This window comes from Callorhinus ursinus, unplaced genomic scaffold (assembly GCF_003265705.2).
Source record: "Callorhinus ursinus isolate GAN/ISIS: 27379988/994484 unplaced genomic scaffold, GSC_fseal_2.0 scaffold125, whole genome shotgun sequence".
NCBI lineage: Eukaryota > Metazoa > Chordata > Mammalia > Carnivora > Otariidae > Callorhinus > Callorhinus ursinus.
The window spans coordinates 86,997-112,763 of record NW_027397187.1 but is presented as its reverse complement, the minus strand read 5'-3'; the positions used below and the strand labels follow the sequence as shown (position 1 = coordinate 112,763).

The 25,767-nt window shown below is 44.8% G+C and overlaps 1 protein-coding gene across 14 annotated transcripts in view; it reads left to right on the top strand.

The window, feature by feature from the left end:
- Nucleotides 1–25,767, top strand: part of CACNA1B (calcium voltage-gated channel subunit alpha1 B) — a 136,008-nt gene that overhangs the window by 26,047 nt on the left and 84,194 nt on the right. For 13 of the 14 annotated variants that reach the window (XM_073890002.1, XM_073890007.1, XM_025864905.2 and 10 more), the window contains exons 4-7: nt 11,228–11,319; nt 12,552–12,704; nt 13,979–14,169; nt 23,516–23,619. In XM_073890002.1, coding sequence (XP_073746103.1) covers nt 11,228–11,319; nt 12,552–12,704; nt 13,979–14,169; nt 23,516–23,619 — 540 coding nt within the window. Of the gene's footprint in view, nt 1–11,227; nt 11,320–12,551; nt 12,705–13,978; nt 14,170–23,515; nt 23,620–25,767 lie in introns of those variants that run through there. The other variant, XM_073890010.1, reaches the window with a different exon arrangement.

Here is a 25,767-nt window from a genome sequence, read left to right as displayed (position 1 = left end):
GTTTATTTCCAATTTTGCTTTTATAGATAAGACCCCAAGACATACGTGCATCCTTACCACACCTCTGATTATTTCCTTGGGACAAATGCCTAGAAGTTGGATGATGGTTTATTTCCTCTGTAAATCATATTTAAAGATTCTTCAGTTTCCCGTCATTTGGTTACACTTCCTTTGTGACATAGAACAGCCCCTGCTTCAGTGTTTTGATTGGAACCCCGTGGACGCTTGCTCTGCACGTTGGTGTGCAGTCCACTTGCTGAGCTGAGAGTAAGACTCTCATATCTCGTTAAACGAGTCCTTTACTCTTGGCTCTTCTTTTCTGAACCTTTCTTCAATTTTTTGCCTATTTACTTTTCCAGATAAATTTTGAGATCAATTTGTTGTAGTTCAAAGAATTCGTTTGGGATATTGTTTCAGTTAGTGCGAATCTCTAAATTGATTTCTGGAGAGTCAGATTCTAAAAATACATGTTTTGTCTGTCTATCCAGGATTATAGTACATCTTACCATTTATTCAGTGCTACCCTGTTTTTGTAAATAAGATGTTGTGGTTTTCTTTATGTAGGTCTCATATTTTTAAAGTTGTTTCTTTTTTTTTAAGATTTTATTTATTTATTTGAGAGAGAATGATAGAGAGAGAGCACGAGAGGGAAGAGGGTCAGAGGGAGAAGCAGACTCCCCGCCGAGCAGGGAGCCCGATGCGGGACTCGATTCCGGGACTCCAGGGTCATGACCTGAGCTGAAGGGAGACGCTTAACTGATGGAATCCCCCAGGCGCCCTTAAAATTGTTTCTAAGTGGCTTGTATTTATTGGTGCAGGTGTGATGAAGTGTTTGGTGTCATGGTATCTTGAAGCAGTGATGTCTGGTGTCCCTTTAACTCGAGGATTTCCGTCCTCGTCACGCCGCTGGGCTCAGGTGTGGACGCAGGTTGCGTTTGGGTGGAGTTGTGTTTTTGTCTCTGCCGATGGTGGGCTTCCAGCCGGCTCTGGTTGTTTCTCAGCCCAGATTTCTCAGTGCGGGTGGGGTGACCGCACCTGCACACTGCTGTTCCATCCTGTTTTTCTGTCATTGCTTTTGGTCTCACTGTGCTGCACTTTTCCTTTAAGGCCCTAGGCTATTTTCTGCCCTCTGCAAAAGTGGAAGTTAGGGGCCCTCGCAAACCTGCAGGGCAGTGTTCAAGTTGATGCTGTTGGCCACCGGGCCTCCAGACCCCGAGTGGCCTCAGAGTCGCCCACAGGGCTTCTTGCGCCCCTGGTGCTGGGCCCCCCTCAGACACCAGGCTCCTCAGCACATCTCAGGCGAGGCTGCAGCTGCTGGTCCTGGGACAGCACCATGAGGAAGTCTGCTCCTGACCAGGTTCCTGAGAGTTTTATCATTGTCTTTGGAAAGAATCATTTTATGTATTCATTTCCTTATTTTTTTATTCATGTTCCCTTATGTTTGCTAGAACTCTTTAATAAGATTAAGTGAGAATTACGGTGGCAGTTCTTATTTTATGATCTGATTTTAAAGGAAATCCTTCCTGATAAAAATGAGTTTGGTGGTACTCTTGAGAGTGGATTTTGAGCATGGAAAATTATTCAGAAACTGTTTTAGTTTCTAAGAATCAACATTCAATTGATTAAAGTTACAGATAAAAAAATGTAGTTCTTTTTAAAAAATTTAGATGAACTTGTGACAACTTGGATGGACCTGGAGGGCATTATGCTAAGTGAAGTGAGATGGAGAAAGACAAATACTGTATGGTCTCACTTTTATGTGGAATCCAAAACCAGAACAAAACAAAGCAAAACACCAAACTCCTAGAAAAAGAGATTGGATTTGTGGTTACCAGAAGTGGGAGTTGGGGAGAGGGGCAGTTGGAGTAAGGTGGTCAGAAGGTACAAAGTTCCAGTCAGAATATCAGGACGGCAAGTACCAGGGGTACAACGAGCCACCTGGGGCCCGTCGCTGCCGTAGGGCACACGGGAACGCTGCGAAGAGGGGTCCTAGGAGCGCATCACATCTCATTTAAACCTGTGTCTGAGATGATGGGTGTTAGCTGGACCTGTCGTGGCGATCATTTCACAACAGAAGTAAACCAAAACATCCTGCTGCATACCACACACTCACAGTGACGTGTGCCAGTGATTTCTCAGTAAAATGGAAAAAAATTTTTAGATTCAGCTTACGAAGCATTATATTTATACATTTAGCAATTTTTAACAGTGACTTTCAAGGTGACTCTAAATGTTTTATCCCATTTCACAAACTTAGTGTCAAACATTTAAAATTTCATTTATAAATTTACTGTAACTGGATCTTCCTAAGTAATTAAGTGTTGTGTATGCAGTAAATTAAAAGTGTAAAGATGATGAATCATAAGTTTGTTAAAATGTTCCAGTACTTTTTACAAATTTATTAAGTTTTCGACTTGAAATCACAAGTCTAAATCAATTTTTCCATTACAGTTATAAAATTAGAGTCACAGGGCAAATGTGATGCTAGATGAAATCACATTTGGGATGTTGGTGTGTTCTGACAAATTCTCTTAATCATAACCCAAAATATAATGCAGAAAGTTTGACTTTCATAAACATTTCCATGTTTAATTGTACGTCTTCCCAGGGGTTAAATATGCTCATCTGCTGAGGAAACCATCAGCTTAGAACAAATGAAGTTGAGGCTTCCTTCCCATTCATTTTAGGGTGCCTCGTTGGCTGAGGGTGAGGCCACAGCAGGCGCCTCTCTCCTCAGTGCTGGGGGCTCTCAGAGCACCCGTGGCTGCCATTCAGCTGTCATTCTTCTATCCTGGGTAGATTTTGTGGTGTTATGGTTCTTAAGATTGCAGATACATTCTTGCCTGCATCTAAACACCTTTGAAACCTTCATCAAAAAACAAAAAGTTGTTTTCCTGTCCCATGACCACGACAACGCTGACATGTCAAAAGCGGTTTCCATGTCCTAGGTGTCTCTGCAGGCTGGTACTGCTTCTGTGGTCCTTATACTGACGTTCGAGGGTCTGTCGCGGGGATCGTGGTGCCTGGTGGACAGAAGGCCACGGGCGAAGGTAGAAATTCCTGTTCCTCCTGTGTATTTTGTCTCTCCTCAGCGTTGGAGCTACCCAGGTGCCCTTCAGCAGCTGAACATGCTGCGTCTTTCCTAGGCTAGACTCCGCTCGCCGCTCACAGTGCTCACAGCCAGGTGCCCCTGCCTTGCGATCCCCGGTCGATCGGCAGTTCCATCTGGAGACTTCTTTTAGAGAAACAAAACGCTGCAGTGATAGTTGGCTTCTCCTGCACACACTCCCTCAAACTTTCTTTCCTTCTCTCTCATCTTCTGGCTGTAGCCACGTCCTGATGTGTGGTTGTGATGCCAGTGTGTGTGTGTGTGTGTGTGTGTGTGTGTGAGTGTGAGTATTCCAACTTCACACACCTCGTGTGTCGGTGTCCACAAGTCATGTACAGTATTGCTCGTGTGTATGTATTGACACGGATACGTCATTACTTCATGACGTGCATTTTTACCCCTTAGCATTGTTTTAAACATTTTCCATGTTAATACGGGCAGGTTTGTCTAATTTTACATGCCCATCCATGTTTTACACAGAATAACATTGCATCGCATTCATATACCACAGTTAATTTTTCCTCTCTCCTGTGATGAGCTGCAGGGTTTTTTTTTTTGCTTTTCACTATTAGGAACAGTGCGGCTGTGAACATGCCCGCACATATTTCAGCAAGCGTTGGTGTGACATGTCTAGTATGCATTAGAAGTGGTTTTCTGAGTCACAGGGATGCTCATTTTAAAGTTTTCTAGAAGTAACCAAATGCTCTCCAAAATGATTCTACAATTCTGTCCTCTGCCCGCAGGGCTGCTGCTCACCACCCATTCTACTCTGTCTCTATGATTTTAACGGCTCTAAGTACCTCATGTGAGTGGAATCAGCAGTATTTGTGGGGGTTTTTTGTGACTGGCTTATTTTACCAGCATCGTGTCCTCAAGGTTCATCCGTGTTGCATCTTGTGTTAGAATTTCCTTCCTTTTTAAGGCTGATTAATACCCCACTGCATGTAAATACCATAATTTGCTTCTCCTTTCATCCATTAATGGACACTTGGGTTCCTTCCACCTTTAGCTATTGTGAGTAACTGTGCTATGAGCTTGGCTGAACAAATATCTCTTAGACCCTGCTTTCAGTTCTTTTGTGTACATACCTAAAGGTGGAATTGCTGGATCACATGCTCATTCTACGTTCAACTTTTTGAAGAACTGCCATATGGTTTTCCACAATGGCTGCACCATTTTACATTCCCACCAACAGCGCACAGGGTCCCAGTTTCTCCACATACTCACCAGCACTTAAACATTTCTTTTCTTTTTTAATACTAGCCATCCTAATGGGTGTGAGGTGGTATCTCAGTGTAGTTTGATTTGCATTTCCCCACTGGTTAGTGATGTTGAGCATCTTTTCATGTACGTATTGGCCATTTGTGTATCTTTTTTTTTTTTTTTTAGAAATATCCATTCAAGTCCTTTGCCTATTTTTAAATTGGGATTTTGTTATTGAGTTGTAGGAGTTCTTTATGTATTCTGGATATTCATCCCTTATAAGACAAATGATTTGTGAATATTTTCTCCCACACTGTAGGTTGCCTTTACACTGTCTTGATAGGGACCTTGATGCACAAAAGCTTTAAATTTTGATGAAGTCCATTGTGTTTTTCTTTTATTACCCATGCTTTTGGTGTCATATCCAAGAAATCATTGCCAAATCCAATGCCATGAAGATTTTCTCCTTTTTTTTCCCCTAAGAGTTTCATAGTTTAAGGTCTTACATTTAGATAAACAAAGATCCATTTTGAGGTACTTTTTGTATATACGCTAAGGGTCCAACTTATTTTTTTTCCTTGTGGATATTCAGTTTTCCCAGCCCAATTTGGTAAAAAGACTGTCTTTTCCCCATTGAATGGTGTAGGCACTCTTATTGAAAATCAATTGACTGTATATGTGAGGATTTGTTTCGGGGTTATTATTTTATTCTGTGGGTCTATATGTCTGTCTTTATGCCAGTACCACATTATTTTGATTACTGTAGCTTTGTAGTAAGTTTTGAAATCAGAAAATATGAGTCTTTCAACTTTGTTCTTTTTCAAGATTGTTTTGGTTATTCAGGGTTCTCCCCTTGAGATTCAATGTGAATTTTAGGATGAATTTTTCTATTTCTGCACAAAATGTCATTGGAGTTTTGATAGGGATTGCATTGAATCTGTAGTTTGCTTTGGGTAGTGTGGACATTTAACAATATTAAAAGGTTTCTAGTTTCTGGGATGTCTTTAAGTTTGTTTAGTGTTCTTTAATTTCCTTCAGCAATGTTTTGTAGTTTGTGTATAAATCTTTCACCTCCTTGGCTAACTTTATTCCTAAGTATTTCATTCTTTCTTGATACTATTGTAAATGGATTTAAAAAATTCCCTTTTTTGTTTGTTCATTGCAAGTGTATAAAATACAACTTATTTTCTTGTTTTGACTTTATATTCTGAAACTTTGCTGAATTCATTAGTTCTGGTAGTTTCTGGTGGATTTTTTACAAATTTAGAGTTTTCTACATATGAGATCTTTGGGATTTTTATTGCATTTGCATTGAAGTTGTAGATTAATTTGGGGAAAAGGGACATCTAATGATGTTGAATTGTCTCATCTATTAATATAGTTCATTTTTATTATCCCTTTGTGTCTTAAGAATGTTTTGTGACTTTTATTATTAAGGTATTATACTTATTTTATTGAGTTTATTCCTAGATACTTTTGATTTTGTTGGTATTACAAAGAATATTTTTATGACAGCTTTATTGAGATATAATTTATACACCATGAAACTCACCCTTCTAGAGTATACCATTCAGTGGTTTTCAGTCTAGTCAGAGCTGTGTACCCATCACCACTGTCTAATTCCAGACCATTTCCATCACCCCAGGAAGGCATTCCATACCCATTAGAATGATAGTTTTTAAAAATTGTATTTTCTAATTGTCAATGAAAACAATCTATTTTTGTACATTTATTTGGTATTCCATAACCTTGCTGAACTTTCTAATTAGCTCTTGTGGTTTTTCTGTATATTCTTTTGGGTTTTCTATATTGAAATCACATTATCTGTGAATATGACAGTTTATTTTCTCCTTTTAATCTTTATATATTTTATTTCTTTTTTTTTTTTATTGCCTTGGCTAGGACCTCCATATGATCTAAATAGTATATTTGTATTTTTCCTGAATTTAAAGAGGATTGCTCCTAAAACATAATGTCAGTTTAAGGGATTTTTCTTTCTATCCCTAGTTCTTGCCTAATGATATTGAAATTTCATTGAATAATTTTTCTGAAACTTTTGACATGACGACATGGTTTTTATTTAGATTTTTAGTTTGGTGAATTACATTAATAGTGATTCTACTGTTGAACTCTCCTTATGTTGCTATGACAACTGGCCATTATATGCTCCTAAAATATGTACTTTTGAATTTTATTCTAATTTGTAATTTAAGATTTGTGTTCATAATTGAGATGTGTATAAAATTTTCTTGTCCTTTCCAGTTTTAATATCAGGATTATACTAGGATCATAAAATGAGTTGGGGAGCTTTTCTTGTATTTTTATTCTCTGAAACAGTTTGTATAACATAGAAATTATCTTTTTTTGGATGTTCATAGAACTCGTTCATACAATTATCTGGATCAGATGTTTTGCCAGAGGAAACCTGAATCCAAATTCAATTTTGTAAATGGTTTGGTAGGCAGAATTCTGAGACGCCCCCAAGGTTTCCATCCCTGTCTGTGGTCCTCTCCTGTTGAGTGTGGGAAGGATTGTAGATATGATATCACTGCCATCGTTAGTTTACTAAACAGTTGACTGAGTTAAATAAAAAGGACCAACCTAATTAGGTGATCGTTTTAAAGGGACTGAGCCTTTCATAAAATCAGAGAGTTTAGAGGTGTGAGATGGACTCTTGAGGGCCAAATGGCGAGGACCTGAGCATGGCTGCTAGGAGCTAAGAGAGGCCCTCCAGCTGACAGCAAGACAGCGGAACTCCATTCCTACTGCAAACAACATGAAGGGGCTGGGAAGCATGACTTGCCCTAGATTAGCCTCTGGATGAGGATGCAACTGGCTGACACCTTGATCTCAGCCTTGTGAGACCCTAAGCAGAGAAGCTAGCTGCAGTGTGCCCTGACTTTGACCTGCAGAGCTGTGAGCTAATAGGTACTATTTCAAGTTACTAAATTTGTAGTAAGTCTCTACACAGCAATAGAAAACTAATACAATTGTTCATGGTTTATTCAAGTTTTCTACTTCTTCAGTTACTTTTGATAATTTCCATTTTGGGGGGATATATCCATATTATCAAAATTGTAACATTGACATAAAATTGTTAATAATATTCTTTTGTGATTCGAAAAATCTCTCCTGTCTGCAGTTATGTTCCCTGTATATAAATACATTAACGTACACTTGTATACATGTGTGTGCATACATGCCCATGTGTGCAAGTGTCATGTGTTTTTGTATATGTGTGTATCTGTGTACAGGTGTGTACAGATATGTGCACTCTCTTTTTCTTGATGATTCCTGCCAGAAGCTTGTTCATTTTATTCAACTTTCAGATTCAGCTTTCTATTATTTCTCTATTTTCTTTTTCTTTTTTATTTTTTTTAAGATTTTATTTATTTATTTGACAGAGAGAGACACAGCGAGAGAGGGAATACAAGCAGGGGGAGTGGGAGAGGGAGAAGCACGCTTCCTGCGGAGCAGGGAGCCCGATGTGGGGCTCGATCCCAGGACCCTGGGATCATGACCTGAGCCGAAGGCAGACGCTTAACGACTGAGCCACCCAGGCGCCCCTATTTCTCTATTTTCTGATTGAACCATGTCTACACTTAACCTTTATTTTTTCCATTTTTCTCTTTTCTGTAAATTTACTTTGCTATTCTTTTTTAAGATTCTTGCATCTCTGTGCTTGGTTTATTTATTTTCAATCTTTAAAAAAATAAAATCATTTAAGTTTATAAATTTCCCCTTAAACATCACTTTAACTGAACCCCACACATTGTAATATGTAGTATTTTCATTGTTGATGGAATCTAAATATTTGGTAATTCCTTTTTTTACTTCTTTAGTTAACGAGTTATTTAGTTGTGCATTTTGGGGGTTTCTATACATATGAATTTTCTTTTACAGTATTTTTTATAATTGTATTCTCATTTAAATACATTTATTGAATAGCAGAAGTGTAATAATGTGTGTTACTAATTCTTTGAAATTTGCTGAGGGTTTTTTTGTGATGTAGGATATGGGCAATTTTCTCTTTTTTAAAAAAGATTTATTTATTTATTCAAGGCAGGGAGGGGCAGAGGGAGAGGAAGAGAGAAACTCAAGCAGACTCCTCACTGAGCGTGGAGCCCATTGTGGGGCACCATCTCACGACACTGAGATCAGACCTGAGCCAAAACCAAGAGTTAGATGCCCAAATGACTGCACCACCCAGGCACCCTGGACATTGGCAATTTTCAAAGATAGTCCCATGTACTCAAAAAAGGCTACGTTCTCTATTTGTTAGGAGTAGAGTTTGATAGATAGATGAGACAGGAAAGATACAGGAGATTAGAACTGTATAACACATCAAGGCTGCCAATTTTTTTAAAAGATTTATTTATTTATTTGAGAGAGAGAGCGTGCACACGTGTGAGTGGGAGGAGGGGCAGAGGGGGAAAGAGAATTCTTAAGCAGGCTCCATGCCCAGCATGGAGCCCAACTTGGGGCTCGATCTCACGACCTTGAGATCATGACCTGAGCCGAAACCAAGAGTCAGACGCTTAACTGACTAAGCCACCCAGGGGCCCCAGAGCTGCTAATTTTGTTTTAATCCTATGTAGCCTTACTGAATCTGGTATTCAATCCTTCCATTCTGATAGGAGCTTTGCTGAAATTTTCGACTGTGGTGGAATCTGGGATGATGACTTCTTTTATATCTGAAAAATATGTTTATTTTGCCCGCACTCTTCATTGACAGTTTAGCTGGATATAAAGTTCTAAGGTGACTATTACTTTCTGCTGCTCTTTGGAGGTATAACTGGATTGTCTTCTGACACATATTTTTGCCAAAGTGAAGTTTTCTTTCCTCTTAATTATCCTTTTCTCTAGATATTTTGTCTTTTCTTTTTCTTTCTGGTAATTCTAAGGGTGTCTTTTTATGCTTGATGTTCTGCAGTTCCTCCCTGTTTCTAGTTGGATGTACTTTCTATATTTGATTGGTACTTGTAGTGCACTTTGAATTTGAGAAGTCATTTTTAATTCTGTGAATTTCTCACCTGCTACCTCCTCAAATGTCGCTTCTTCACCATCTCCCCTGTTCTGTTCCACAGCTCACACCGGATGTGTGCTGGGCATATGATCTAACCTCTGTTTGAATCAATTTCTCTCTCATGTTCCTTCTTTGGCTTTTTGATGTCTGTGGGTGAGTTCTTCAGTACTAGCCTCTGTACTATTTTCCAAATCATTAATGCTCTTAAACCGTGTCTTCAGCCCAGAGTGTAATTTATTATTGATATTATTTTCATAACTATTTGTTTATTGACAAAACTAGCTAGTCTTTAAAATCCCTACCTATTTCTGGCTGTGTTTGTTTCATAATTTGTTGATGTCATCAGAACAAAATTAATCTTCCAGTAGTCAATTTTGATAGTTGAATGTCTCTATTGGGTTTCTTCATGTGCTCTGGACTTTTGGTTTGAATAGATTATTTTTTGGTTGCCTCTCTTTTCCTTTCCACTGAGAGTTTCATCTTATTTTGACCATAGTTCCATCTCAATTTCTATTCTCACTGCCACGTATCTCGAGCAGGGGGGCACAAAGCCTTCTTCACCAAGAGTCCAGGATACAGAGCTGCCAGGATTGTTCGTGTATTGAATGTAAAGTGAGGGGAAGGGAGGAGTCAGGGGTGAAGCCCTGGTTTTGGCTGAAATAACAATTGACGAACAGTGCTCCCTTAGTGGGTATTGGGGAAGAAGCAAGGCTGGGGGTAAGAATCAAAGTTCTTAGTCACCACAATGGAACAGGTCTGGCCTACTTAAGCATTGAAATACATGTTTCAACACTTTTAAACATTAACGTTTAAAAAATAGTTCTTTAATTATATAATGCTTGATACACTTTTTTGATAACCAAGTGGAAATGTTAAAAAGGCAGCTGGATGTATGAGTCCTCAGTTCTAGATTTGAGTTAAAGATGTGCGGTTATGAGTGATAAGCATGCTGTGGTATTCAGAGCTATGGCGTAGATTCTGTTGGGAGTGAGCCCCAGGGCATCCACTTCTCAAGTCTGGTGGACGAGGCAAAGGTGGCAGTCGAGACCTGGAGGGGCTCCTGAAGAATTCGAGAGAAATGAGAGAGTTGACAAAAGGGCAGAGAAGAAACTGTTTAGAGAGGGAGACTTGACCTCCGGAGTTGGCAAGACACAGGCTTGAATGACGTATCATGGAAGGGTGCGGGTGAGAGCCTAATGGGGCCAGGAAGATAAGGTGGTGGGGGAGACCCAGGACTGACACTCTGATTGAGTTTGGTGTGAAGGGAGCAGAGGAACGTGCCGTGCTGAGAGGTAGATATCAGAGCTTTTGTTTTTTTTGAAATGGGAGACATTGGAATGTTTTCTGCTAATGGAACTGATTATGATGGCTTTCCTGAGTCCCCTGAACCCTATCTTCCACCTTCCCTGCCCCACCTCACTGTTCTCCTGAAAGAAGGTGAAGAAGGGTGTGTGTGGTGCCTGCTCAGGAATCTCAGTCTCTGTTTTACCCCTCTTTCCATTCCTCACCACCTCTTATGAGGCTGTTGGCAGTGCAGTTGCAGTTGGTTTGGGGACCTGGTTCTGGCTTGGATGTAGTTGTAGGGCAGATTCAAGGCCAGGCCAGGCGCCAGAGACCAAGTGTCCTCTCAGGGTGATTCCTTCGAGCTGGAGGGATGGTCACGCTGGAAACAGCCATTGCTAACATTACTTTGGGGACGTCTGAATTGAGTCCCTGCCTCCTCCTGCCTGGCAAGTCTCATACCCTGTGCCAGCCCTGTGTTTGGACAGTGGAGGACACAGGCAAAATGGTGTCACTGTTCTTGGGAGACAGGACATAGGGTGGTGGGGCATATGGTCTCTCACCTGAATATGGAAGCCTTTAGTTCCCTCCTTCTCTTTTCCTGCCAGGATCCTGGCCACGGCTGGCACTGACTTTGACCTGCGGACCCTGCGGGCTGTGCGCGTGCTCAGGCCCCTGAAGTTGGTGTCTGGGATTCCGAGTGAGTCTGGCAAGAGCAATTACGCCAAGCCTACCTGGATCACTAACCTCCTCCCCCAACTCCACCATGGCCATGGACACAGTTAAGCCCTAACCATTGGCCCCTTTGGCTTTGGTGACTCTAAGCTCAGTGCTCCTGACCCCCGGGAACCAGGTGTGAAGGGGCCTTGAAATTCTCTGTGAAAGCCCAGAAAGTGGCCCTGTTGTTTTGCCCTGACTTGGCTTCCCCAGGTGGAAGCTTTTCTTCTCCTCATATCCTCTGCTATATTTCCAGCTCTTTGCTTCTTTTTCTCGGGTTAAAGTACAGATAAGAGATTGAGAAGGTGGTGGGCAGGATGCCTGAGAAGATAGCCAGAGGCTGCAAAGGACCACCTCTCTTGGCTCAGGCTTGGCAGAGCCGTGGACAACTGGGGCCAGGTTAAGACATGCTCCTGGATTCAGCTGCTCAAGGAGCCAAGCCTGGGCAGGAGGATGGCCAGGGTTACCTTGGTGTTGGGTTTCTCTCAGAGCCCCAGGTGGGCAGGGACCTAGGGCTGTGTTCCCCTGAGGCCACTGTAGGGAAGCCCCCATTCTGCCCCGTGACCCTGCCAGGCGAAGGCAAAGGCCTGTATCTAAGATCTGGGGCCAGGTGGGAAGGGGGTCATGGGGTTGAGCTTCCTCTGTGTGCTGAGTTCCTTTGGCCTGGACAGACTCATGCCTCATGGCTAGTGGTCCAGCACTCCCGGGAGCGGGGCCCTTGCTTCAGGTCTCTAAGGAATTGGGCCTGTTGGGAACTCCTGTACTTCCCTCCCAAGATCTCCTGCTCTCAGCCTCCAGAATCTTCTGCTTCTCTCTCCCAGCACCCCCTCACCTTTCCCCTTAGGACTCTCTGCTCCCACTGCCCCCCCCAGAGCCCTCCATAGGTCCACATCTCTCCCCAGACTTCATACTCTGACACCCCACACCCTGCTTCTCCCCTGCTTTATGACATTGCTCAGTCCACTTCCCTCCAAGACTTATGTTTGGTCCCCTATCCCGAGGACTCTCCTGTAAGTGCATGCTCTTCCCTCAAGACTCAAGCTTCCCCATACTCCCTGCTCCATCCCCTACTTTGAGGGCTCCCAGCTCAGCACCTTGCCCCAGGACCTCCAGTGCTGCCCAGCCCAGGCTCTGGCTGGTCTGCCCACACCCTACCCAAGCTCCTGCACTGCCCACTCTGCCCTGACCTGCCCTGCCGTGGCTGCTCTGGCCCAGGTTTGCAGGTGGTGCTCAAGTCCATCATGAAGGCCATGGTTCCACTCCTGCAGATCGGGTTGCTTCTCTTCTTCGCCATCCTTATGTTTGCGATCATCGGCCTCGAGTTCTACATGGGCAAATTCCACAAGGCCTGTTTCCCCAACAGCACAGGTGAGGCCTGGCAGCACCCCTCCGACTCATTCATCCTGGAGATAGGCCCTGCCCTAGGTGCCAGGTGAATGGGGTGGAGCTTATGTTCTGGTTGGGGACACACACCGCAACCTGGAAAACACAAATACGTGAAGAAACACATACACACAATGATCACAGATTGTAGTAACTTCTAGCAAAAAACAACAGGAGAATTTGCAATAGAATAATTTGGGAGCCTGCTTCACAGAGACCAGCCAGGGGAGGCCTCTCTCCTGAGGTGACCACCTAGCAGCGATCAGAGGGCAGTGAGAGGGATTGCTGGGTGGCCACTGGGCCAGAGAGCTCCAGTTACAAGGAACAGTGCGTGCAGAGGCCGGAGTGAGGAGCAGCGAGAACAGAGGGGAAATCATGCGGGCTTCGTGGCTGTGGTGGGAACTCTGAGTCTTATTCAGAGAGAAGTCAGGAAGGTGGTGGAGGGCTCTGAATGAGGAGTGATGTCATCTCATTGTTCTGGGTGCTCCAGGAAGGCAAAGGCAGAAACAGGCTCGAGTAGGAGGTTAATATCTCCATCCAGGGGAGATGATGGCTGTGGCCAGGCTGTTTTGGTGGAGGTGGTCAGAATGGGTCGGGTTCTGGGTGTATTTTGCAGTGAGGCAGATAAACCATATGATCATCTCAATCGATGCAGAGAAAGCTTTTACTAAAATTTAAATCATTCATGATTTTCAAAAACCTCTTATCATGGCTGGTGGAAGCATATGGACTCTGCAGGGGCCAGTGCAGTGAGGCCGGGGTGCTGCAGCACCCAGCCATCCTCTGGGCACATGTGGGTTGAGCTCTGAGCCAACCTGCCTGATGAGCAGGGAACGCAGTGGCTGACTCCAGCTTGGTACTGGCTCCGGAGTGACAGGCAGATCTGCATGTCAGGAGTCTTCGTGGTGGCTTGGCTGTGAGAGAAAGGAGAAATTAGGGTGGTAGTGGAAGGGAGAATCAAATGTTAGGACTTTGTCTTTTTCGATTTTCAGGTGAATATGTAAACAGTGAGGGGCAGGTTCTAGTCGAGAGGAAGAGGTTGGTCTGAGCTCAGGGGAAGGCAGATCGTAGGCAGGGGGAGAGAGTCGGTGCACGGAGGGATGGTGGGAAGTTGAGGGAGGATTTCCATTGGTGCTTGATTCCCGTGCGCCACCCCCCACCCCTGCCGCCGAAGTCTCTGTGGCCCAGGAATCCCAGCAGGGTTGGAGAACTTGGTGTTTCTGGGCTCAGGGTCTGTTGCTTCATTCTTCTCTTTACAGATCCAGATCCAGTGGGTGACTTTCCCTGTGGCAAAGAGGCCCCAGCCCGGCTGTGTGAGGATGACACTGAATGTCGGGAGTACTGGCCAGGGCCCAACTTCGGCATCACCAACTTTGACAATATCCTGTTTGCCATCTTGACGGTATTCCAGTGCATCACCATGGAGGGCTGGACTGACATCCTCTACAACGTGAGTTGCGTCTTGGCTCTGGGACTGTGGATGGGCCCTGGAGCTCCTGGGTCTCATTTGGGGTGATGTTTCTGACCTAAGAGCCTCTGCCCAGTCCCAAGCTCCTTTGTCCACCGTTGGATGAAATATAGGCCTTTCCTTCAGATGGCTCCACCAAGGGCCCACTATCATTGCTGTCTACTCAAACTCTGGACCTTGGTCCTAGAGTCTCCAGGACAGCTTCTCGTCTGAAAGTAACAGTGAGGGCCAGGCGGACACTTCCAGAGATGCTACGGCTGATGGTCAAGATGGCCGCAGCATGACCCTCAGGCTCCCTGCAAGCTTGTTGCGAGTTAGGCCCTGCGTGAAGGGCCTCATCCCTGTTAACTCATAGAATCATCTCAAGAACCCCATCACACAAGGAAGAGACTGAGGCATGGAGAGCTTGTTTAATTTGCTCAAGGTCCTGAGACTAGCAGCAGCTTAGCACTGCCACCCCTGCTGGGTTTTCTGGATGGAGTGAGGGGAAGTGGAGCCTGCTGGCCTCACCTTGTCCCTAGGCTGTGGGATGAAGACAGAGCAGGGCAGGGTTCAGGGCCGCACGGAGCTGGCGTGTAGGGAGACCTCTCTGATGACGCTGGGATTGTGGGGTCAGAGCATGTGTCCTGCGCATTTCTGTCTTCTCTGCTGCATCTCTCTGGTACTGTTTGCTCTTGACCCTCTTGCCCATTAGAGTGCCTGCCCATCACACTGGCAGTCTGGGTTGGTGTCCAGGACAGAAGCTGATCTAAGGCCCTTGCCTGGTGACCCGTCTTGCTCCCCCATCTCCCCTCCACCTGAAGCTCTTCTTGGAGGGCTCTACCCCGAATGCTTGAGCAGAACGCTGCCTCTTCTTTTATGTGACGAAAGCCCTAGCTACCTTCCACCCCCCATAGCCCTGTGAGCCGCCAGGGCATGAGCACAGTTAAATTAGGCCCTCAGGGGTTTTGGGAGGTAGAGAAAGAAGGTACACACAAGCTAGGAGTCTCGGAAGGTTTGTCTGGAAAGGTGTGGCTAGTAGATGGCTGTGTTCTGGACAGCTATAGAGTGTGCTCTGTGGGCTACTGTGGGAGGAGGACCCCGCGGTACAACATACTTCATGTTGAGCCTGCCACTTGTGAGCTGAGGTGGGGTTTGGGCTACCAGCCCCTGGAGCCCCATGATCCTCAGCTTCAAGGAGCCTGCGGAGGAAATGATGGTGGTGTGATGGGTGGGAGGGAAGGGACAGACTGGGACCCTTTGCTCTGTGCCTTCTCCCTGGGCTCATAAAGACCCAGGTAGGTCTCAGGGCTGGGCGTCCAGCAAATGCTTGGTAAAGCTGGCACAGGGTAAGGATGAGGAGGTAAGGAAAAGCTGGCCCAAAGTCCCTTGAACCACATCCCTCTTTGAGTGGGGGTCGTGTCTCATGACAGGCTCTTTTTAATTGAGGAAAAGAGGAATGGGCACAAAGGCGGTTATGAGGAGCTTGGCTGTTCTCTTCCTGCAGCCAATCAAAGAATAATTTCCCAAAGACGGACCCTAAAAATAGCTCTGAGCTGGCCACATCCCTGCCAGCCCCACCTGAACAAGACTGCTAGAACAGGTTTCTGCAGCTTTCGGTGCCCACTGGGACTTGGCCATTGGCCCAGGTGACTCAGACTGGTGGGTCTGTGCCCTGTGGGGGAGGGGCTGGGCAGGAACTTGACCCTGGGGCAGGAGGCACTGGTCAAGAGAGCCACAGAGGATTCATCAGACACATATTTCCATGGAACCCATTCTCTGGGCACTCCCCGAGATGCTCCTTGTGCAGTGGCGAGCAGGAGGCCTTCCATAAAGGCCTAATAATGGCAAGTGCTTTGAAGACAACAAAGGAGGATGAGGAGCAAGGAGTGATGAGCTAGAGAACCTTGTGAAAGCAAGGCCTGGCAAGGTCTGGAAGCCAGACATACAGGTGCTATGGGATTGTGCGTTGGGGGTTTGGCAAGGCATCAGGATACAATGACTGTGGTGAGCTATGAGGCTGGTGCCCAGAGCAGGTAGGTGGCCATGATCTTGGTCCACTCTCCACACTAACAGGGAGGGTTGTTGCAAATCAGACAGGGTTTTTAAAGGGGGTTCTTTGGAGAGAGAACATACCCTTCTCCTCCAGCCCAGTGAGTGCGGCTTTTATGGCCGTTTCAGACATGCTCCTTGAATGTGGAGGCTCAAGACAGTGCCTGTACGTCGAGGGCAGGAGCCATTTGCCCGCAGCAGTGGGGCGGACAGAGAGAGATGGAGAGAACCCTTGATGTTGGGAACAGGGGAGGAGGGTGTGTGAGTGCTTCTCATGGACCGGCTGTAGCCAGGGGGTAGTGGGCAGCCTGGAGCCCTTTTAAATTCTGACCAGGGGGATGATGAAGTCTCAGCAGAGAACATCTGTTTAGAATGACTGCTGAAAAACTGGCAGTGGTGGGTGGGGTAGTTCTCTGACTGAGGGAGAAATGGCTTGCCTGCAATTTGAAAAGTAAGTGAAGTCAAATGGGTCCTAAAAGAACCCAGAGAAGTGCCTTGTGAGAGACAAGTCAGCAGGAAATTTCTGTCAGGCGCAGAGAGAAGAGATGATCTCAGGACAGCGCCTCGCGTGGCACAACTCGCCTGCCCCCTCCTCCCCCTCCCCTGCTTGGAGGGTGTTGGGGTCAGAAACCCAACAGCAAGCTGAGGAAGAAGGAACAGTGTTAGGCGTGGAGGGGCAAAGAGGGACCACGCCCCATCTCCCCGTGAAAGCCGCCAGCTGTGGCAGGCAGCTGAAAGAGTGGATATTCTCAGCACAAAGCATGTTAAGTAGTTTATTGCCACCTGGGACCGGACACTTAATCACTGAATTGAGACTGTTTTCTACTTGAAGTGATTGTAGAACTTCTATCACCCAGGAGTTATCAGAAAAGTCACAGGACTTAACCAAATTTTTATCCAGGAACAGGAATATGTTCAAAGGGACAGTAGGAGGTAAATAAAGTTGGTTTACGAGTAGATACATATGGTTTTGCATATGCCCACTGTACTGGTTACATAAAGATCTGAAGAAGGGGCGTTCAGATATATGGGTGCAAAGGCTGTGTGTTGAGCACAGGGAGGGCTTGCTCGTCAATTCGGTGTGCAGTGTGAGGGAAAGAAGAACCAAAGAGGGTGTGACTTCAGCCCTGGGAGAGGTGGTGCCTTTTCTTGAGAAGGGAGACTTGGGAGCGAGATATTTGCTGTTTTGTTTCAGTGGAGTAGTAGTGGAGCCCAAGGACTCTGCTTTGACCACATAATGTTTCAGAGAACTATTTTCACTCAAGGGGGATGCTGAATATACAGCTGGGTATGTGACAGGGACCTCAGAGGAGACGGCAGGGCTGAGGATGTCTGAGGTCATGGATAGTGTTCAACATTTTGAGAGAGGATGTGATTGTCTCAGCAAAGTGTGTGGAAGGAGAAGCAAAGAAGGGCAAAGACTGAGCCCTCTCCAAACTTGGCTGTTGGCGGAATTCCAACATTCAGAAGCCAAGTAGGAAAGAAGGAGCAGGCAAAAGAGACCAAGGTGGAGCTGTTGAGGCAGGGTAGGAACACCACCATGAGCTGTGTTGGAAGTAGAGCCAAGAAAAGAGTTTTCAGAAAGTGATCAACCAAGTCAGATGTTGCTGAGAGGTCGAGAAAGATGCTGCTGAACTTGACAAGAGCAGTGTCAGAGGTGGGGATAAAGTCTTGGAGTGTGCAGGAGAAGGCAGTTTGGAATGAGGATGGCAGATAGAGTCAGCTCTTGCAAGGAGTTTCCCAGTAGTGGGAGGTAACTGCAGGGAGATATGGGGATTGGCTGTTTTTGTAAAACTAAACTTTGTTTGAGATAATTGAGGGTTTACATGCAGTTGTAGGAAATCTAAGGAGAGGTCCCATGTATCTTCTAATGATACAAGAAGGCTTGTATTCCAACCAGAATGCTGACACTGACACAGTGGAGATACAGAAGGTTGCAACCCAGCAGGAACCCCTGTAGCCCTTCTGTAGCCACTCCCACTTCTCTCTTACCCTGCCCCCCCATCCCTGTGAACCACTAATCTGTCTGCCATAGCTGTAATTTGAAAGAGGTTATGTAAATGAAACCATACTGTGTGTTACTTTTTAGTATTGGCTATTTTCACTCACGTGATTCTTTGGGGATTCATCCAGATTACTGTGTGTCAGTAGTTGGCTTTTTTTTTTTTTCAATCCCTGAGCAGTCTTCTGTGGTGTGGTGGACTTTATACTTTGCTCAACACTCACCCGTTATAGGACATCTGGATTGTTTCCAGGTTGGGGCTATTGTGAACATAGCTCTTCTACACATTTGTATACAGGTTTTCGTGCAAACATAAATTTTCATTTCTCTGAGATAAATGCCTAAGAGTACAATTTCTGGTTTGTATAGCAGTTGCATGTTTAGTTTTTTAAGAAATTAAAAATTTCCCAGAGGACTGTATCCTTTTACACTCCTGCCAGCAGTGTGTGAATAATGTAGCATCCTCACCAGTATTTGATGTTGTCATTGTTTTTAACTTTAGCCATTCTGGTAAGTGTGTACTGATGTGTCATTATGGTTTTAGTCTGCACTTCCTAATGGCTAACGATGTTAAGCATCATTTCATACTTATTTGCTATTCGTATATCTTCCTCAGTGAAATCTCTCTTCATATCTTTTGTCCACAGTCTGTTTGGATTGTTATTTTACTTTGGAATTTTTATATATTCTAGAAACTAGTTCTTTGTCAGATATGTGGTTTGCAAATATTTTTTCTTAGTCATTAACTTGATTTTTCATACTCTTCACCTGGTCCTTCATGGAACAAGCATTTTTTTTCACAGAACAAGCATTTTTTATTTTGTTAAAGTCCAGTTTATCAATTTTTCCTTTTGTGGATTGGGCTTTTGGGGTCAAGTCTAAGAACTCTTTGCCAACTCCTAAATTCTGAAGATTTTTGCTTGCTTTTTTAAAAGTAAGCTTCATTGTTTTACATTTTACATGCAAGTCTGTGATCCATTTTGAGTTAATTTTTGTATAGAGTGTGAGGTTTAGGTTGAGATTCTCTCTCTCTCTTTCTTCCTATCTCTCCCTCCCTTCTTCCCTTCCTTCTTTCCTCTCTTCCTTCTTTACCTTTTGAGCTTATGAATGTCCAATTACTCTAGCACCCCTTGTTGAAAAGCCTATATTTTCTCCATTGAATTGCTTTTGCACCTCTGCCCAAAAAGTTGGGTGTATTTTGTGTGGGTCTGTTTTTTCTTTTTCTTTCCTTTTTAAAGCAAGCTCTACACCCAATGTGGGGCTTGAACTCAAAATACTGAGATCAAGAGTTGCCTGCTCCACTGACTTAGCCAGGCAGATGCCCCATAGGTCTGTTTCTGTTCCAGTGATCTTTGTGTCCCTGTCTACCAATATCACACAATCTTCATTACTGTAGTTGTGCTGTAAATAAATCTTTTAAACCAGGTAGACTGGTCTTTCCCATTTTATTCTGTTTGGGAGAATGGGCATCTTTACTATGTTGGGTCTTCCAATCCATGAACATGGTATATCTCTCAGTTTATGGAGATTACCTTTGATTTCTTTAATCAGCATTTTGTAGTTTTCGGCATACAAATCCTACATATGTTTCTATGCCTTCCAGCTCCTTTTCCTGCCTTAGTGCACTGGCTGAAACTTCCAGCATTATATTAAATAAGAATGGGGAGAAGAGATATATTTCTATGTTCCTAATCTTAGGGAAAATCATTCAGTTTTTTACTGTTAAATATAATGTTAACTGCAAGTTTTTTTGTTTTTTGTGGATGCCCTTTATCATATTGAGGCAATTCCCCTATTCCTACTTTTCTGAGAGGTTTTATCATGCATGGGTGTTGAATTTTATAAAATATTTTTTCTGCATATGATAATGTGATTTTTTCTTTAGTCTGTTAACATGGTAGATTACATTGACTTTTGAATTTTGAAGTGGCTTGACATCCTTGGAATAAACCCCACATAGTCACGGTATATAATTATTTGTATATATTGCTTAATTCTATTGGTTAATATTTCATTAAGGATTCTGGCATCTATATTCATGCGGGCTTTGGGTCTGTGATTTCCTTCTCTTTTGAATTGTCTTGTCTGGTATGGTATGAGGGCAATACAAGATTTAGAAAATGAATTAGGAAGTGGCTTCTCCTCTTCCATTTTCTAGAAGAGTTTATGTAAGTGGTATTATTTCTTTTTTAGAGAATTGGTAGAATTCTACAATCTGGGTCTAGAGATTTCTTTTATGGATTTTTTTTCCCACTTTTGTTGAAATATAATTCGCATACCATGAAATTCACCAATTTAAAGTATACAGTTAATGGCTCTTGTATGTTCACAGGGTTGTGCAACCATCAGCATTATCTAATTTTTGAAGATTTTTGTCCACCAAAAAGGAACCCTGTGTCCATTAGCAGTCACTCCCCATTCTTCCATCCTCCAGCCCCTGGCAACTGTTAAGATATTTCTGTCTCTGTCTATTAGTCTATTCTAGACATTCCCTATAAATGGAATCATAGTGGGTATGTCAACTTTTGTGTTTCTAAGGTCCGTCCATGTTGTAGCAAGTGTCAGTATCTCATTGCTTTTATTATCAAATATGATTCTATTAAGTGAATATACCATATTTTGTTTATATTTCATCAGTTGATGGAAATTTGGGTTGTTTCAACTTTTTTACGTTATGAGTCATGCTACTATGAATAAATGTACACAAGTTTTTGTGTGGAATATATTTTTATTTCCCTTATGTATATGCCTAGGAATGGAATTGCTAGATCATATGGTAACTTTGTGTGTAACCTTTTGAGGAGTTGCCAGACTGATTTCCACAGTGGCTGCAGCACCCTACATCCCAGCAGGAGTGCACAAGCATTCTAAATTCTCTACATTCTCATCAACACTTGTTATCGGCTGTCTTTTTAATTTTAAGCAGCCTAGTAAAATTAAAATTTAATTTTTAAAATATTCATTCATTCATTCATGATATAAGTGATTTCTATTATTTTCTACAGGGTTTTACTAGTTTCAGGTGTACAATATAGTAATTCAGCACCTCCATACATCACCCTGTACTCATCATAACAAATGCCCTCCATAATCCCCAACCCCTATTTCACCCATCCCCCCACCCATGTCCCTTCTGGTAACCATCAGTTTGTTCTTTATAGTTAAGAGTCTATTTCTTGGTTTGTCTTTCTGTTTCTGTTTCTTTTTTTCTTTTTTCCATTTGCTCATTTGTTTTGTTTCTTAAATTCCACGTACAGATGAAATCATATGGTCTTGTCTTTTTCTGATTGACTTATTTCACTTAGTATAATACTCTCTAGCTGCAGCCATATTGTTGCAAGTGGCAAGATTTCATATTCATATATATCTCTATCTATCTATCTATCTATATCACATCTTCTTTATCCATTTGTCCATCAGTGGACACAACATATCTTGTATATTATAAATAATGCTGGTATAAACATTGGGGTGCATGTATCCCTTTGAATTATTGTTCTTGTATTTTTGAGGTAAATACCCAGTAGTGCAATTGCTGGGTTGTACGGTAGCTCTATATTTAACTTTTTGAGGAACCTCCATACTGTTTTCCAGAGTGGCTGTGCCAGTTTGTGTTCCCACCAACAGTGCATGAGTGTTCCTTTTTATCCACAGTGGTATTTCATTTTGGCTTTGATTTGCATTTCCTCTAATGACCTATGATTTTGAGTATCTTTTATGGGCTTATTGCACCACTTATATATTTTCTTTGGAGAAATGTGTATTCAGATTCTTTTCCCATTTTAAAATTGGTTAATTTGTCATTTTATTATTGACCTGTGATTTTTCTCCTCTTATCATCTCTGTCATCTTAAGTGTTGGCAGTCTGTGTCAGTTCGAGTTCTCCAGAAATATAGAACCAATAAGATATATACATGTATGTATGTGTATTTAGATATGTATGAAGACAGAGAAAGAGAGAGATTGATCAACTGATTATTAGGAATTGGCTCTTCTGATTATGGAGGATGGCAAGTCCAAATCTGCAGTTTAGGCTGGCAGGTTCAAGACCCAGGAGAGACAGTGGTACAATTTCAGTCTGAAAGCCAGCAGGTGGAGACCCAATAGAGCCAATGGTACAGATGAAGTCTGAAGGCAGTCTACTAGACAATTTCCTTTTACTTGGAGAAGAGTTGGGTTTTTTGTTCTATTCAGACCTTCAACTGATTGAATAAGGTCTACCACCTTTTGGAAGGCAATCTGCTTTACTCTATCAATTAAAATGTCAATCTTGGGCGCCTGGGTGGCTCAGTTGGTTAAGCGACTGCCTTTGGCTCAGGTCATGATCCTGGAGTCCTGGGATCGAGTCCTACATCGGGCTCCCTGCTCAGCAGGGAGTCTGCTTCTCCCTCTGACCCTCTTCCCTCTCGTGCTCTCTATCTCTCATTCTCTTTCTCTCAAATAAATAAATAAAATCTTTAAAAAAAAATAAAATGTCAATCTTACCCAAAAACACATTTACAGAAACACCCAGAATAATGTTTGACTAAATATCTGGGGACCCTGTGGCCCAGTCCAGTTGACACATAAAATTAACCATCATGGCATCTAATGATTGTCTTTTTTCATTCAGTTTGCGCTTTTTCTGGTTCTTGGCATGGCAAATGAGTTTCAGTTGAAAACTGAACATTTTTGGTATTATGTCATGAGACCCAGGCTATAAAAGTCATAAGGTCTGGGTGAGATGCCCTTCTTTGCATTCAGTTTTTAGATCATGCCTGAGTGCTGGCTTGTGGCTTAAGCCAGGCACATGGTGAGAACTCTTCCCTGGAGACTTGTGGGCTTCTTTTGATATGGGGGAAATATGGCATGGGGCTCACTGCCTCTGAGCTGTGGAAGCTGTTGCAGACAGAAGATCAGACTTGGGCCTGGTGCCCCTGGGCTCCATTCAGGAGAAATGTCTTTAGAGCTGACTGGTATGTCCAGTAGCCTGGGAAGAATAGGAAAGATGTCCAAGCAGAGACTGGGCATGCAGCCTTCTAGGTAGCCTGGGAGCCTTTGGCTCCCTGAATGACTCCTTGGCTTTTCAGGAGTGCTAATTGTCCTTGGTCCTTTGAGAGCTCCAAGGCAGCTTCAAAGAAACCTCTGTGGGGCAAGGGCAGGCAGGTCTGATGTGGGTCCTGCCTGGACCACCAAACACCTGAACACTCCCTGCCTAGGCCCTGCCAGGTATTTGAGGAGGGCCCAAGGGCCCTTCTACATCCGGGGCTATGTGTCTTGTCCACTTGTTTTTCCTCATCTCCTTTTTGCTTCCAGACAAATGATGCAGCTGGTAACACCTGGAACTGGCTCTACTTCATCCCTCTCATCATCATTGGCTCCTTCTTCATGCTCAACCTGGTGCTGGGCGTGCTTTCAGGGTAAGAGGCCATGTGGGCTTGTGTGCTGCCTGCCTGCCCTTCTGTGTTCTCAGGCTAAGGGGAGAGATTGTGGAATGAGACGTGGGCATGTGTGATGTGGGAAAGGTGAGGCCTGGCCTGGCCTCATGGCCACGCTGTGGTGGTCACTCCTATCGTCCTGAGCTCTGGTCAGCCTTTCCTTTCTGTTCCTGACCTCTCTCTTCACCATCCCCTGGCCCTGGCCTCCTTGCCTCTATCCCAACTTGGCCTTCACCCTGTCCCCTGATGATGGGGGAGGGGCTGCTGCTGGATCTCACCTGGGTCCATGGTGGGGTTTTTGGGCAGTCCCGGTGCCTAGAGAGACCCTCTGCTGCTACAGTGGAGGGTAAGGGAGCGGTCCTATACCCTGGCTGTAGTGGTCACCAGGCTCTCCACCCCAGCCTTGACCCCTGGCTTGCTCCTCCTCTCCAGATACCTTTCTATGCTGAGCTCCTCCAGGAGAGAACAAGGGAGGGTGAGGGGCTGACATTCCTTCCCAAAGAAAGGTGCTTCCTGGCCCCACATCATACTCTCCTGTCCTGCATGGGGCCAACACACAGAAGTGCTGTGTGCTTAGGGGCACAGATGGGGCTGGTGTCTGGGGACCCTGCCCTTCCATCAGTCTGAGGAAGCTCTGTTGGGAAGGCCTGGCCTGCACTCTGTTCCCCCATTAGTATCATACCCCCTGTAAGACTAGAGGAGAACATCTCCATCCTGCCAACCCTGAAAGTTCCTGCTCAGGCCCAGGGCTCCTGAGGTAGGCTGGGGGAGAGGCTGGTGGACCCAAGGGGCAGCTGTCCTTTTGGCCTGGAAAGGAACAGCCGCTGAGAGGACAATGGTTGGGGTCCACGACCTGTGTGCTCTAGCTCTGGAGCATGTCCTTAGCTGCAGTCCTCTCCTGGAAGGGGTATGTCACCAGCATGTCTTTCTAAGCACCTGCATAGGGACAGGCACACCCACAGCACAGGGAATGGATGTACAACTTCTAGTCTGATGGAATTGCAAGGTCTGAGCTGCATGGGGAATCCGGAGGAGGCCTGGAGCTCAGAGAAGCCACCTAGAGAAGGGGCCTTTCCATTGAGACTCAAAGGGAGAGCAGGAATGAACTCAGCAAAGGAGGGGAGAGGGTTTCCCAGGCAGAGAAGAGTTGGAGTGGAGGCCCAGAGGTACCCAGAGGGGTGCAGTGTGTGTGCTGCAAGGATGCTCAGAGCTGGAGCCAGAAGGTGTGGAGGGGAGAGGGTGCTGGGGCTGGCAGACGGCAGGCTTGTGGGGAGGATGGGCTCTGTGCTGAGGACAGTGCACAGTGGGGAGGTGGTAGGAATGTAAGTGCGTTCATGGCGAGTTGGGAGAGCAGCCTGCTTAGGGTGGCTTTGTGTGGCTTGCCCTGAAGAATGTACAGAAAGAACTGGGGGAGTGGGGCTGTGGGTCTCCTCACTGAGCAGGGCCACGAAGTTTGTGACTTCCCAGTCCCCCTCCCACCTGTGAGCACCCTGGCCTCTGAGGGTGGGGTGGTATGGGATGGTTTTCCTGATTAGTCTCAGCTGAACCCTCCCCCAGACATCCAGGCCCAGCAGGTGGACCCCAGGGTTCTCTTTCAGGCCTGGGCAGGCTTGGAAATGGCAAGGCCCCAAAAGCTGGCAGTCAGCGCACAACAGGTGGGTCCCATGCTGGCTGCGCTCCAAGGCAGCCGTGACCAGATGTCTCCTCTACAGCCTGGCCCGGGAAAAGCTCGCCCTACAGGACTCCATCCAGCCACGGGCCGGCTTGGAGCCCACCAGCCTTGTTCTTCCTCATGCCCCAGGCTGTCACCCACAAAGACTTCTGGAGGAGCAGGGTCACAGGGATTCCTCTTGGGGCCTTTCTTAGCAGTGAGAACTGATGCCTGGGAAGGACAGGCCCTGCTGCTGGCTGCCATTTGAGAAGTGGATGCTCTGGGCAGGGCCTAGATTGCTACAGCAAGTTTTTGCTGGTGGCTCTCAGACTGATTCAAGTGGTATTGTCAGTGCCCCACCCCTGCACCCCAGGCCCTCCTGCCCTCATCACGGCCAAGGGACAGAAGCTGGATGGAGAGGGGAGGAAGGGAGGGGCCCTGTGTCCCTGCAGATTCGGGGTTTTTGAGGGATGGGAGGT